The sequence below is a fragment of the Hibiscus syriacus genome, unplaced genomic scaffold, assembly GCF_006381635.1.
Source record: "Hibiscus syriacus cultivar Baekdansim isolate YM2019G1 unplaced genomic scaffold, ASM638163v2 tig00111330_pilon, whole genome shotgun sequence".
In the NCBI taxonomy this organism is placed as follows: Eukaryota; Viridiplantae; Streptophyta; class Magnoliopsida; order Malvales; family Malvaceae; genus Hibiscus; species Hibiscus syriacus.
The window spans coordinates 3,012,133-3,026,517 of record NW_024063059.1 but is presented as its reverse complement, the minus strand read 5'-3'; the positions used below and the strand labels follow the sequence as shown (position 1 = coordinate 3,026,517).

General features: G+C 33.4%; 1 protein-coding gene across 1 annotated transcript; it reads left to right on the top strand.

The window, feature by feature from the left end:
- Positions 1-7,754: 7,754 nt before the first annotated feature.
- LOC120158832 (40S ribosomal protein S2-2-like) lies at positions 7,755-9,384 on the top strand. Its single transcript, XM_039169574.1, has 2 exons — positions 7,755-8,460; positions 9,073-9,384. The coding sequence occupies exons 1-2, from the start codon at positions 7,810-7,812 to the stop codon at positions 9,229-9,231; spliced, it is 810 nt and encodes a 269-aa protein (XP_039025505.1). The 5' UTR covers positions 7,755-7,809; the 3' UTR covers positions 9,232-9,384.
- The last annotated feature ends 5,001 nt before the right edge of the window (positions 9,385-14,385 follow it).

The following is a 14,385-nucleotide window of genomic DNA, read 5'->3' as shown; positions in this document are numbered from 1 at the left end:
ACAAAAATAAAAACATAGCATACCAAACTATAAATTTAAAAAAAAATATACATATTAAAATAATGACTAAATTTAAATACATAAAATTAAACATACAAATCAAAAAAAAACAAGGACTTAAATTATTTAAAATCAAAGTTAAATGTTAGAAATAAAGTAAAGGTAAAAAATGGGTTAAACTGAATGATGCATCAAAACTAGATGACCATGGATAAAATTTACCAAAAATAGTTAAAGCACCAGGGGAAGAATTTACCGCAAAGTACAAATTCATGTTGGTTTAATTATTTCCTTGACATTTCATATCTGGAATGAGTTCCAGGTATTCCATTCACCGTGAAATGGATGAAAACTATTCAATTTTCTTTCGCTTGATCTGGTGTCGTCCACCGTCGGATCGTCTCGAGATTTTAGTATGTTGTTTATCTCCTTCTCTTATACTTTTTCACCATTCAGATTGCCGAGATATCACTCCAATCTCCGGTGAACGAATGAACACCGAAGAATGAGCCTTTCTCATTTCCTTTTTTTGGTTTTTTTTTACTTATTTGATTTACTAATACTAACCCCAGTACCTTAACTCCAGTAATTAAACCCCGAATGACTATAAGATAAAGCCATTAAGATTCTATCGATGCTCGCACAACTCGGGTAATTATCTAATCCCTATCTATTTTTTGTTTATTTAGAAACAAGAACACACCCACCCAATACATGAAAATCGAAAACAAATAAAAAATACTCACGAAATTGCCAATGCTTTCTTTATTACTCACAAAATTGCCAATCACTTGATTACATTTCTTATCAATCAGGAATTAACTCCTTTGTTTACACTGGTGAATTGCTGATATCCCTCTCCTGATTCTTTTTTCTTTTTTTTTCTTGTCTATGGTGATGGTCGACTGGTTCTGGTCCACTCACCCCCGATTTTATCTCCATTTTCTTCACTGAATCCCTTGACTTATGGTTGGATTATGTAGATAAGATGGTGGAAATCCCAGATTTTTATGGATTAGGTTTCTTTCTTCTTGACTTTGGGTCGTTTTTCGGTGGATGATTGATTCTTTGTTGACTTTGGAGATATTTGCCTATGGATTTGTTGCAGGTTTCACGTGATATGCTAAAGATAGAATTTGAGATGGTCATGGGTCGGGTCTTTGCTGAACACTAGTCATGATCCAGGTCTTGGGCTTGAACCGGGTTGTAACTTGTAATGGGTCTTATAAATTGAGCCTCAGTTGGGTCACTTATTTGTAATCTGGTTTGGGCTTGGGTAACATGTAAAGAGTGTATGATGTAAAGGAACTCTAACACTTATTTTGGAGTTTGGATTGAATTTCAATTTATATCTCGATTTCCAAAAGAGAACATATACAGTTACAATCCAATTAAACGCCCAAAGCTTCCAAATGCAAACTTCCATAATTCATCATTTGAATTAATTCCTCATCGAGCACAAACACCTTCAAATTAATTCTCAGTCATCTTAAAATGGATTTAAATTGTCTGGACAAAATTTGGGTATTACAAGGATATCATTAAAATATACTACATAAAACTTACCCAAGAATGGTCTAAGGACATGATTCATTAACCTTGTGAATATGTTTGTTGCATTAGTTAAGCCAAAAGGCATAACCTACAACCTATGAAGTCCTTGCTTTTTCTTGAATGTGGTTTTTCATTTATCACCTTCTTGTTTTTTTTATTTGATGGTAACCACTCTTAAGATCAATATTAGGAAAAAATGTTTGATATACTATGTTCATCTAACATATCATCTAATTATGGAATAGGATGACGATTCTTTACTGTGATTTTGTTCATTGAACGACAATTTACACAGATGCGCCATGTTCCATCTTTCTTAGGCACAAGTAGAACCGACATGACACAAGGACTAAGACTTTCCCTTACATAACTCATCTTCATCGTTTCTAAAAGTTTCCTTTGTAACTTCTTAGTTTCTGCGGGGTTACTTAGGTAAGCTTGTCGATTAAGAATGATAACTCTAGGAACAAAATCAATTTGAGGCTCAATACCTCGTGTAGGTTGTAGCCCACTTGAAATATCATCAGGAAATAAATCTTCAATTCCTACAACAGTGAAATGACAAAAGAAGGCAAATCGGGATTAAGGTCGTTAATGTTTAGATAACTTTCCTTGTACATAAGTACAAGTATGTTCATTTTCGACAATAAACACTTTTTGTATTTCTTTTTCCCTCGGAAATATGTTGATTTTCTTTCACTTCTCTTTGTCATTTTTTTTTGTTTTTCCCTCGGTTTTTCTAGCTTTCTCTTTGGCTTTTTCGAAATTCTTTCTCAAATAGACTTGATACTTGTGGACTTGTTTTGGTGAAAGTAGGGCTAAAGTAATATTATTTTCTTCATGAGTGAACGTATATCGGTTGGTATAGCCATCATGAATAACACACCTATCAAATTGCTATGGCCTTCCAAGTAGTATATGACCAACATGCATCGGAACGACATCACATAGTACCTCATATTCATATCTTTCAATGGAGAATTATATGAGAACTTGCTTGGTGACCCTAAGTTCCCCTCCATCGCTGAACCATTGTAGCTTGTAAAGATATGAATGATTTGTTGTTGCTAAGCCCAGTTTATCTACCATAAAAGTACTAGAAAGTACAACTACCACCATCTGTAATGAAAACAATACCTTCCCATTAACGTGGCGAGTATGAAATATATTCTCTCATTGTTCGTCCCCTTCAATGGCTTGCACAATTAGGCTCCTTTTGACTTAATGGCCTCTCCTTCAACAGCATGATCAACCTCTTCTTCTTCTTCTTGAATGGGAATGATATTTCCTATATCCTTCTCTTGGTTCGTTTCAATCTCTCCATCGTCCTAAAGGAGCATAGTGTTACGGTTTGGACATTGGCTAGTAATGTGTCCTCGCCCCAAGCACTTGATGCATTGTACATCACGAGAATGAAAGGGATTAGCCGATACTCTCTCATTTGAAAGTTTCAACAATAGGTTTATTGCTCTTGGGTAGTCTGTATCTTTCTTTGGATAGAAATAGAGAACTATTTTTGTGAGAGATTTGCCCTCATTTTGATGTAGAACTCTCATATGTGCTTGAAGTCCCCTTTCTCTTGAGTTGCTTCTCCACCTTCATGGCCATATGCACCATGTCATCAATCTCCACATAATGTTACAACTCCATAATACTTGCAATGTTGGGATCAAGGCTCACTAGGAACCTTTCCATCATGGTTTCTTGATTCTCATCAATGTTAGCACCAATTATGGGTACATCTATCTCTTTCTAACAGTTTTTCACGCTCTAACTTCCTTGCATGATATTTTGAAGCCTATTGAACAATTCTCGGTGGTAGTGGGTTGAAATGAATCGCCTCCGCATAACCGCTAACATCTCATTCCAAGTAGAAATAAGACGCTCTCCACTTATCCTTCTACTAGAAGTTATTTGATCTCACCAAATTAGTGCACAATCTGTAAACTCAATAGCATTGAGTTTTACCTTTTTAAATTTAGAATAGTTGTGGCACTCGAAAATATGCTCAACCTTCTTTCCCCATGCTAGGTAAGCCTCAGGATTCATCTTGCCTTGCAAAAGTGGAATGTAAATCTTGATGTTACTAAGGTTTTCATCAGTTCATAAATGAATTCTTTGAGGTATCATGTCTTGATTTCCTTGTTGTGATGAGTGTTCTACTTCTGGCCCTTCAACTTCTTCTTCCTCAAATTCTTCTACGTAGGTATCATCTCCTTGATATTGTCTTTTCCTCCTTTAAATTTGTTCATCTTCAATGTGATTTATCCCTTTATGGAGTGGCTTCAATTCTTCCCTCAACAATCTAGCCAACTCATGAACCATTGCTTGCATTTGTAGATTAGGTGCATCACCATCATTTTGGTTGTCACCTTTTTCTGAAATATGAGCATTGTCTCTAGAATGTTGAGACATGATTAGTAATAAAACGAATAATAAACCTCACCAATTCACTCCAAAAGAAAAGTCACTGCCACTCATGTTTCACTTTGGATGGCTTTTACTCTTGATGTACTCTATTGTCTTTTACCACTCTTCATGCTTTTCAATTTCCAATGAAACTTTCTCAAGGCTTGACAAGATTTCTTCTGAAATTCGACTGAAACAAATTTTTAAGTAGTGGGAAAAAATGTGTAGGAAAAAAGGGTGGCTATAAGATGCAAAGAAAATGTGAGAAAAGTAATGAAATGGCTAAAGAAATGAAGAATATAATATTGAACTTCTTCAAAAATTTTAATGATTAAAAGGATTTAATCTTTCCCTCTTTAAGTTTTTTTCCTTTTTTTGTATTTTTTTCAAAATTCTTTTTTTACTAACCTAGGAGAGAGAAAACTAAATCTTACTAAATCGTCGTAGCTTTGATTCCAAATTATATGACTCTGATTGTGATGTCATAAATCATATGTGATGTTTTCCCAATCCTGATTCTAGTAAGCGATTGAACTTGTACTCCTTGAATTTTGTAAATGAAACTTGTAAGAATTATAAAGAAAATATATATATGTAATGGTGAATAGATGAATGAGAATAAGATGATTGTTGAATTTATGATGTAGTAAAGAAGGTGGTGGAATAGTGGTTTTATGGTAAAGAAAATATGATGAAGGATTGGTTGATAATGGTGTGGGAATTGTGGAAGTTAAGGAATATGGATTGTGACCCACTAGTTATATGGAACTAGGAACCAACAATATAACAATCTAATATGATAGAAATGGTAGGGGATGGAATGTGACCCTCTAGCTATACGGAGCTAGGAACCAACGCTATAAACAATGGAATAGATTGAAGACTATAAGAACAAACTTGAAGCTGATAAAGTTCTTCTAAAGAACTATAAACAAAACAACTCTCAAAGAGGATTTTTATAAATCAAAAGTGTGCTGAAATGAAGAGTTTTATAAAGCTAGATGAGTGTATTATCTTAATGGTGATGAATACACTTAATTGGGTTGTCTCTTCTCTTATTTCATAATGGCCGAATTTTCCATGTAGCCTAGGTTGACTGTGGATATTTTATAGGTTGAATGTAGACATATTTTCATTCAAAGGGAGAAAGACTCTTGAACTTCCATAGCTTGCTCTCTTGTGAAAAAAAATGAAGGATGAATGTGGACACTTGAATGTATATAGACATTTATGTGTCCAAGAGGGACCGTCTCTTGGAATTCTATGCTCATCCTTATGTCATTTAACTTTCTTGAATGCCATAATAATATGAATTAAGATGGCCTTTATTGTATGTCTCTTTTAGAATGCAAAAAGCTTCCAAAAAAATGATAAAGAGGACTTGAATGAAATGCTTGAATGCTTGTCTCATTTTGTAGAATATGAAAAGACTCTCCTTGGTTCAAGTTCATCAAAAACGTCCATGCACCTAGACAAAGGGGTAGTACACGTTCAAGCTTGAAAATAAATTAAAGATAAACATGTAATGCTAACATTAAATGAGCTAGTTTGATTAATGAACTAGTTTAATGAATAAAGTAGTTTAATTAGTGAACTAGCTTTATTGAATGAATTAGCATACTTAATGAAGTAGCTTTCATAACAAACTACATGCTTTTAATGCTCTAAAGGCTAAACGAAGTACATGCTTAAACGAGGTAGCATGCTTATTTATTCATGCAAATTAATGTCTTGCAACTAACAAAACTCATACAAAATCATGCACAAGTAAAAGTTGATAGTTCGCCGTCCAACTCAGCGTTTCCATCCTCACGTTCTAATCTTGACAAAACAAGTTCTCCATGGCTGTTTGGAATTTCTTGGCCCTTGCACTGTAATAAGTCCATTAGGGAATTCCTCCGGGTCATTTCCATTGGTGATCATATCATTGTACCATTTAAATTAAAACAAAAACCCAAAATCAAGATTTACCCAAATCACGGTCGATAAACAAGGGATTTCACACAAAGTTTTTCGATGAACGAGCTGCAGTGGCCGAGGTCGGTCTAGCTAAAAAGGGTGATGATCGTGGACGGTTCTCTAATTATATATGCATGCTTAAAACAGGGGAAACTGATTGGGCGACGGGGAATGCAAACATCAACGATTTTTGTTTGCGAAGGTCGATTGTTGGGCGTTGATTATCAAGGTGACATTTGGTGACGAACAAGACCGTTTTATCTTGATATGACTCTCCGACAACATTGAATATTGTACAAAATCATTTTTCAGTGAGACGCACTGGTCGCCGATGGTGGGTGATGATAGTTACCGATTAGTTTAGATAAATCCTAAATTTATATAAGATGGAATTCAATTCTTAAAAATTAACTACTTAAATTAACTATTTTTTAATAAAAAATAATTTAATTATAATTTATTAAAATTAAATTTTAATAAATTATTAATTTTAAATAAATTATTATACTTTTTAATATTTACATAATAAAGACAATTTTATTAATGGTGTGTATTAATATGTCACTTTAATGGTGTACTGCGATGTGCAATGTGCGTTGTAGACTCATCTGTCAAATAATTATGTTTTAATTTTCAAACACATAAATTTATTTCGATGAGATATGTTGATATTTTAAGGGTAGACTAATCTATAGGCATGGTTTTTTTTAATTAATTTGGGGTAAGTACAAATTAGTATTGGTTCAAAGATAATTCTTAACCATTTGATATTGGATGCCCATAACTCTAACATTCAAGATGCTTGAACTCCAAATCTAAAGGAATAACAACTATTTTACCATCGATGTCGCTTAGTTCGTTCTATATAGGAGTGATTTTATTTTGGCTATTAAATTAAAAGTTTTATTAGCTAGATCTTTTAATTATTTAGATGATAATAATCGAAACACTCATTGTTTAATAATTTAATTACTTTATAAGTAGTTTACACATATTTTTTTTATTTGTTTGGGGTGATTACAAGATATTATATGTTCGAAATACTCTCAATTATTTAATAATTAACATTCAAACACCTCCGTTGGCATCATACTCAACTCAAGACCTTTAAATATAATAATAATCATTTTAACCAATGAGATCAATTGATTCGTCTAGTTTATTCGTATTTTAAATTGTCAAAAGTTTTGAAAATATGAATAAGGATGGGTATGAGTTGAGTAGGGTTAAGTTTTTGGGAAAGCCGACTCGACTCAAAAAAAAAATATGCACCCTCCACTTGAAATTTGACCCGACCCAAGTTTAGGGTGTCTTCACCCGACCTTCCTTTTGAGATAAAATCTGAATTCGATTCGACCCAAAACAAAAATATTTATAAAAGACTATTAATTTTATTCGATAAAATAAAGGTCCAATTGAAATATATATATAGAGAGATATTATTACAATTATTCTTAAATATATAAGATATAATTACAATATTTTTTGAGTTAGATTGAGTTGGATATATTTTTTACCTTAAACATGAACCCAACTCATATTCATCCTTTAAAAAGCTTGATTCAATAGAATCAAGTCAGATCAAAATCCACCGGATTCGAATCCCATCTTAGGTATGAATATTATGCGGGGTTCTAAACATTTATTTTTAATAGTCTAAACACTTTGATTGTATTTTCTATTTCCAACCTATATGTTCTGTTTTTCTATTTCCAATGGTATGTAATATAATCAAAGCCCAAAAGCCCATAAACTCATGTAAGACCCTTCAAAAACTAAAACCCTAACTCCGAAAAGCCTCCGCATATAATGTCCTAATCCTAGCCGCTTCCATTTTCTTCTTCCACCACTTGTTTCTATCCCTCGATAACCTTAATCAAAAGGATAATGGCAGAAAGAGGCGGAGGTGAACGCGGGGCTTTCAGGCGTGGCTTTGGTGGTGGCAGAGGCGACCGTGGTCCAAGAGGCAGGCGCCGCGGCCGCAAGGACGAAGAGGAAAAATGGGTGCCGGTTACGAAACTCGGCCGCTTGGTCAAAGCCGGAAAAATCACATCCCTCGAACAAATCTACCTCCATTCTCTCCCCATCAAAGAGTACCAAATCATCGATCAACTCGTCGGCCCTTCACTCAAAGACGAGGTCATGAAGATCACTCCAGTCCAGAAACAAACTCGCGCCGGTCAGCGCACGCGCTTCAAGGCCTTCGTTGTCGTCGGCGACGGAAACGGACACGTTGGACTCGGCGTCAAGTGCAGCAAAGAAGTTGCGACGGCTATAAGAGGGGCGATAATATTGGCTAAGTTATCGGTGATACCGGTTAGAAGAGGTTACTGGGGAAATAAGATCGGGAAACCCCATACGGTGCCGTGCAAGGTTACCGGAAAATGTGGTTCCGTCACCGTGAGGATGGTACCGGCTCCGAGAGGTGCTGGTATCGTGGCGGCTAGGGTTCCCAAAAAGGTGCTTCAGTTTGCTGGTATCGAAGATGTCTTCACTTCTTCAAGGGGTTCAACCAAAACCCTTGGAAACTTTGTTAAGGTATTGACTTTTTCTCCCTAATCTTTCTTAATCCGAATCGGTTTTGTTGTAATTTGAGAATGTTCATGGGTTTATTTAGATCTATTTGAATATGTGTTTTTAAAATGTTTAACTATCAGTTTTTTGGGTTGTTGATTTGGGTCATTGAAATATCCTAAGGTTTATGTTAAATTAATTAATTGAATAAAAATTTGATTAAGGTTAGATGGTGACAGATGCATATTTGTTTCTTTGCATCATTTGAATGCGTTTTTGCATTTGTGTATGTATATAAATGTATTAAAATGATCTTTAAGAGACTTAAACATGATATTAAACTTAAGGAGTATCGGTTTATCTATAAAATATGCAATTTGTTATGGTTCCAAATCTGTTGTAGATCAAACTTTGAAGATGCAGGGAGTCTGCTATGTTGTAAACTTGTTGTAGCATCTACAAAATGTGTGTTTTTGTATTCAGTAAACTAAGCATAAGATCTATAAACATGATTGTAAACACTAAAGAATAGTTCAGTTATTGTGCTATTTTTATAATCTCCGTTAAGTACATCTGTAGAATATGTGATTAGAGAATATCTAATTACCTGTTGTCCTTGCTAATGTAAAATTACAGGCCACCTTCGAGTGTCTTCTGAAAACATACGGTTTCTTGACACCGGATTTCTGGAGAGAGACTCGCTTCACAAGGTCTCCGTTCCAGGAGTATACCGATCTGCTGGGAAAGCCATCAAAGACTCTTGTACTTGAAGATGTCGAGAGGGTCGATATCTAATATAGATATCCACAGTGTCATTCACTTCAGGTAGTAATATGAAGTTACATTTTAGGTGGCTACCTTCACTTGTGCTTTTGGTTTTGTTGCTTGTGTCTGGATCCTTTTTAAGATTTGTGGTTTATATATGATGAATTTGAAGACTTAAATTTATTTATTTGCTTCTTGCTTGTGAAATAATATTCCATGATATACCAGGTTGCATCCTATAGATGGGCTTGGTGCGAAAATTTGAACTTGGCATTGAAAATTTATATCACTAGTAGATTTTATTTCTAAAAAAAATTGCAACGGATGAACTCGTTTCAAGTAAAAAGTACAGGCCAGTAAAATCCATTTTTTTTTCAAATGAATTAGTACGTAATTTTTATATTTTGATTGATTAGTAATGAAACTAATTGATTAAATGTTTGAACAACTCCGTCCTCTAATTTCGTAGATGTAAATCTTGAGGTTTGAAAATTATTTATTTGTAAATTTAAATTTATAAATATTTTATTTTAAATATTTTTGGGTGTAAATTAACTATATCAACTTGAATATCTCATTTTTTTAATTAAAAGAGAAATTAGAAACATAATTTCTTTAGGCGTAAATACACTGTTGTCCCCTAAACTATTTTGTATTGAGTTTGCCCTTTAAAAAGTTGGGGGTTTTTCTTTTTTTCATAATGTTTTGCCCCGACATCAGTTTGATGGTTAACTCCTTTAATAAATATAAGGATAAATTGCATATTTAGTTACTAAACTATTCTAATATTTTTATATTTGATCACATAACTATTTATTATGCAATGATTTCAATATCATTGCATATTGTTTATTTCAAGTACCTTTGAAATCTGTTAATTAATACAAAAATATATGTTCTAAATTTTTTTAAAAAATATAATTTATTATTACAAATTAAATTTGAGTCTAATAAAAAATGTTATATAAATAAATCATTTTATACAGTAAATTATATCAATGATCATTTAATTTTTTACAATTTTTATCATTGATCTTTTAATTTTATCAATCAGATCACCTAATTATTTAAACGTTGACAATAAATCACTTGTCGCTAGTTAATATTTGACGAAAGTATTGATATGGGGTAGTTACTACCAGACACCACCACCGGAAGTCACACCAATAATGTAAATTTCTTATTCGATTGATCCCAAATTCGAACAAGTGAACCTCAATGCTATAATGAATCTATTAGATAAATTATCGGATCAACATGAAACTACTAGCTTGGTATTTAGGGTTACACATACACAACTTTTTAAAATGATAACAATAGAGATATCTTTATATTAATAATTTATAAATTTATGTTGAGATCATATCGCTTATATTTTATCATTTTAATTTATTTTCAATGAATCAACTAATTCAAAAAAAAAATACAAGGCCACATTTCTTTACCTGCAGCGAAAAATACGATGTCAAAAATAGATTTGTGAGAAAGATCAGACTTTTGATTTCTTCTTTATTAAGAGTGACTGAGCAGTGTGCTCAACTAAGTTGGAGTGCAGTCAGTTCGGCGTCCTCCTGAAGGATCAGTGTGACTTCCGGTGGTGGTGTCGGTAGTATCTAGCTGAATTAGTTTCTTGAGTTGTCATTCTTGAGGATGGTGCCCAATGTTGATCTTTTTGTGATATCATTCGTAAACCGATTTTTGTGAGGAAAGCTTCATTTTGAATTTGTAAATTCTTCACTCCTAATCCTCCTCCATTTACCGACTTGCAAACTTCCATCCATCGAACAAGAGTACGTTTCTTAAGATTAGAACCATCACAAATAAATCTATGAATTAAGCATTCTATTTCCTCGCAAGTTTTTTTCGAGAGATATCACAATTGCAAAGCATAAGATGGCAAAGCTGCCAAACCCGATTTAGCCAGAACAATTCAACCTACGAAAGACAGAATTTGCTTGCCACCCTGATAACATGTCTTTCACTTTCTTAACAATGTACTAGTAAGTAGCCCATGTTACTCGATTATGAAGAAGTAGAACACCCAAATACTTAACAAGTTCATTAACTAGGGTGAATTGAAGTCCATTGCTAATACAAAAATTCCCAAGGTTTCTCTAAATCACATCCATTGAGATAACAAAACCTCTACAAACACAATTAAGCCATCGATAAAAAAGAGGTGAGAAATAGAAGTGCCATCTCTTTCAAGCTGAATCGGTTTCTAGAGGCCTTTATCCATTTCTATTTGAATAGATTGTGTCATTCACTTCATTCATAGAATGAAAAGGTAAGTGTTGAGTCAATCAAATGGAGAAAATAGCCAAGACGAGTAAACCGAGAATTTAAAATTTTGGTTGAAGCTTAAAGGAAAATTGAAAAGATGAACACAAGAATTTTGGAGTGGTTCGACTTTATAAACCAAATTCTATATCCACTACCTTAGCTATTCACACTAATGTCATAACCATTTTTTAGGGGTGGAACAATGTTTATTGTTTTAAAAACAGTTATGACTTTTATTTTGGAAAATTCAATGATTTTGGATTAATTGAAATTAATTTGAAAAGGAGTCGACATCGACCTTTGAGTTAGGTAGGTCGAATACCTAAAACGACTTTTAAAATAATTTTAAGAAAAATCATTTTTAAAGACAAAATTGGTTTGCGTTTACCAGAGATTCGATTAAAACGGGTTCGAGAGTCGGTTACACGTGGGGAAGGATTAGCACCCCCACAGCGCCCAAAATTGGTACTGTTTCGATTACAGGTTTTCGTAAATGGAGGAAATTACAAATCGAATATGAAATTAAAATATGATTCATTTATTAAAGTTAATTTGATTTGCTTCGTACTAATTAATTAGAGAAAATTCTTTAACTTGAAAATAAATATCGAGATTAGCAATCCTCCGTTGGGAAGGCCATTTTGACTATTTCTTATCCTTAAAGAATATTCTCTCTTTGATAAAACACTAATCGAAAATAAATTGAAAATTGACATTTGCATAAAATGATATAAATTGGCATTTGGTAACATGCATCACATTGTTCAACTTAAAATAAAAAGAATTAATTAGAAAAATAAAATAAATTTTATTTCAAGTTCACATTTGTTCGTGTGTCGTATCGGATCACACCACTTCGATCAAGCGATATTTTCCACACCCATTCTACAAATCATTGTTCTTTAAAAAAACATTCAAATAAATATTAACAAATAATAATACAATGGAACTAAATGTATTTGAAAATATACAACATAATACATTTACAGTAAATAATGGTAATACTATTTATTTAATATAACGCAAAATAATTACATAATATGTAAAAACACATTCAATATAAGGGACTGGGAAAAAGATAAATAAATATTACAAATCAAAGTAAAGTGGCCAAAAAATAAACACTTAGTAATTCCAAGGACCAAAATGAAAAAAAAAAGAAACTTGAAGGAACTAAACATAAACTATAAATAGATCAGAACCAGACGCAACCTTTTAAACAAATAGAAGTACTAAAAATGACATTAATCCATAAATAATGTTTACAGACTGAAATAAACTAATCCTAAACAACAAGGACCACACAATGATTAAACCGACTGCCAAACAATACTAAAATAAAAAAAAATTACATATATAATTACCAAATTCAAATATTAGCAAAAATACAGAATACATAAAATCGATGACTAATATTGAAATAGCCGCAAATATGGTGATCAAAGTAAAACACAAACAAAAAATGGTATAATACATGGGATAATGACTAAAAAGTAAACATAGAAAGCTAAGGGCTCACATTAAGATATTACAAAGTTTTATTAATGGTCAAAATAAATTGATACAAACGATCAGGAATCTAAAGCGCTATTAGCCCATAAAATTTAAAAACACGGAGAGGAAATTACAAAAGGCGAAGGACTGAAACCACTAATATTCATTTTTTCTCACAGTACACAACCCCCAACCCTTTGAAATGGCGTCGCATAAGCGTATAAGGTATAACCCACTTAAGGGTTATTTAGAAACCCTAAAATCATTTTTTACCCTCTCTCAGTCGCTCGCCTCTACTCTCCCTCTCACTTTGCTTTGCTTCCTCGCCGAGGAAATAATGATGGCTCCTCGACCACCGTCGATCGGTGGCCATAGGGAGCAAAACAACTCGAAGACCCTCCTATAGGCACCCCAGGAATTCGAAACAACCAAAACAAAACCAATCCCTTTTCAATTCGAAAAACAGAACCCAAACAAACCCCCTAAGGTATGATTTATACCTTCAATGGTGGTGTGACTTTGGTCACGGTGATACTCACGACGGGGAGGGCTTAAGAGGTAAGGCTTTTCGATTCTTCTCTTTTTCTTTTTGATTTTTTCTCTCGTTTCTTTTTTGTTTCGGTTTTCCTCATTTTCTTTTATGGCTAACCGAATCCTCCCCTAATCCTTGTCTCCTTTTTCTTTTTCCATCGAAAGTTTATTTTATGGTTGGATTAGGTGAGATTTTCTTTGACTTTGTTGATGATTTTCGGTGGAGATTGATGATGTGTTTTTTTATTTGTTTTGTTGTTCGACAGATTGGAGACATATTTAGTGGCTTGATGGCCAACGACATTAGCTTCGGGATGGCTCGTCGACTGGAGAGTGTGGCTGTGAAGCGGCGGCGGTTGATGATGTTTTAGGTTCAAAACCCTAATTAGGTTTATTTGTTGGGCTCGGGTTGGATCCGAATCGGGTCGAGTCATGGGTCGGATTCAGCCAAGTTTGGATTAGCCACTGGATCTTGTAATCTGGACTTGCTAGATTGTTGGGCTTGAGTGGCCTGCACAACAACATGTAATATAAATAATAATAATGATAATAATAACAATAATAATAATATAATATTTTTTAGCCCGAACAAAAACGGGTGTCTACAACTAATTTGTAGCAACCTTTTAGGATAAGGTGTAACATTACAACTTCCTCAAGAATTGTACCCTAAATTCTTGAGACACTCTCTCGAACAGAAAATTACAAATTGAAAACTTAGAAAAGCTTAACTAAGAATGTGTTTACACAATTCTAGAACAAGAAGAACACCTGAAACAATGAATACAAAGATGATACACAAGGGTCCTATGAAAGCAAAAAGAATATTTTGAGAATGTTAACTTGAATTTGTCTCTATTTGATTGTTTTGGTTTT

What these genes read in the sequence shown, in the direction of transcription:
- LOC120158832 (XM_039169574.1), top strand. Translation starts at nt 7,810, where the DNA reads ATGGCAGAAAGAGGCGGAGGTGAACGCGGGGCTTTCAGGCGTGGCTTT. An exon ending in CCCTTGGAAACTTTGTTAAG is followed by an intron (nt 8,461 to 9,072) that starts GTATTGACTTTT and finishes GTAAAATTACAG; the next exon opens with GCCACCTTCGAGTGTCTTCT.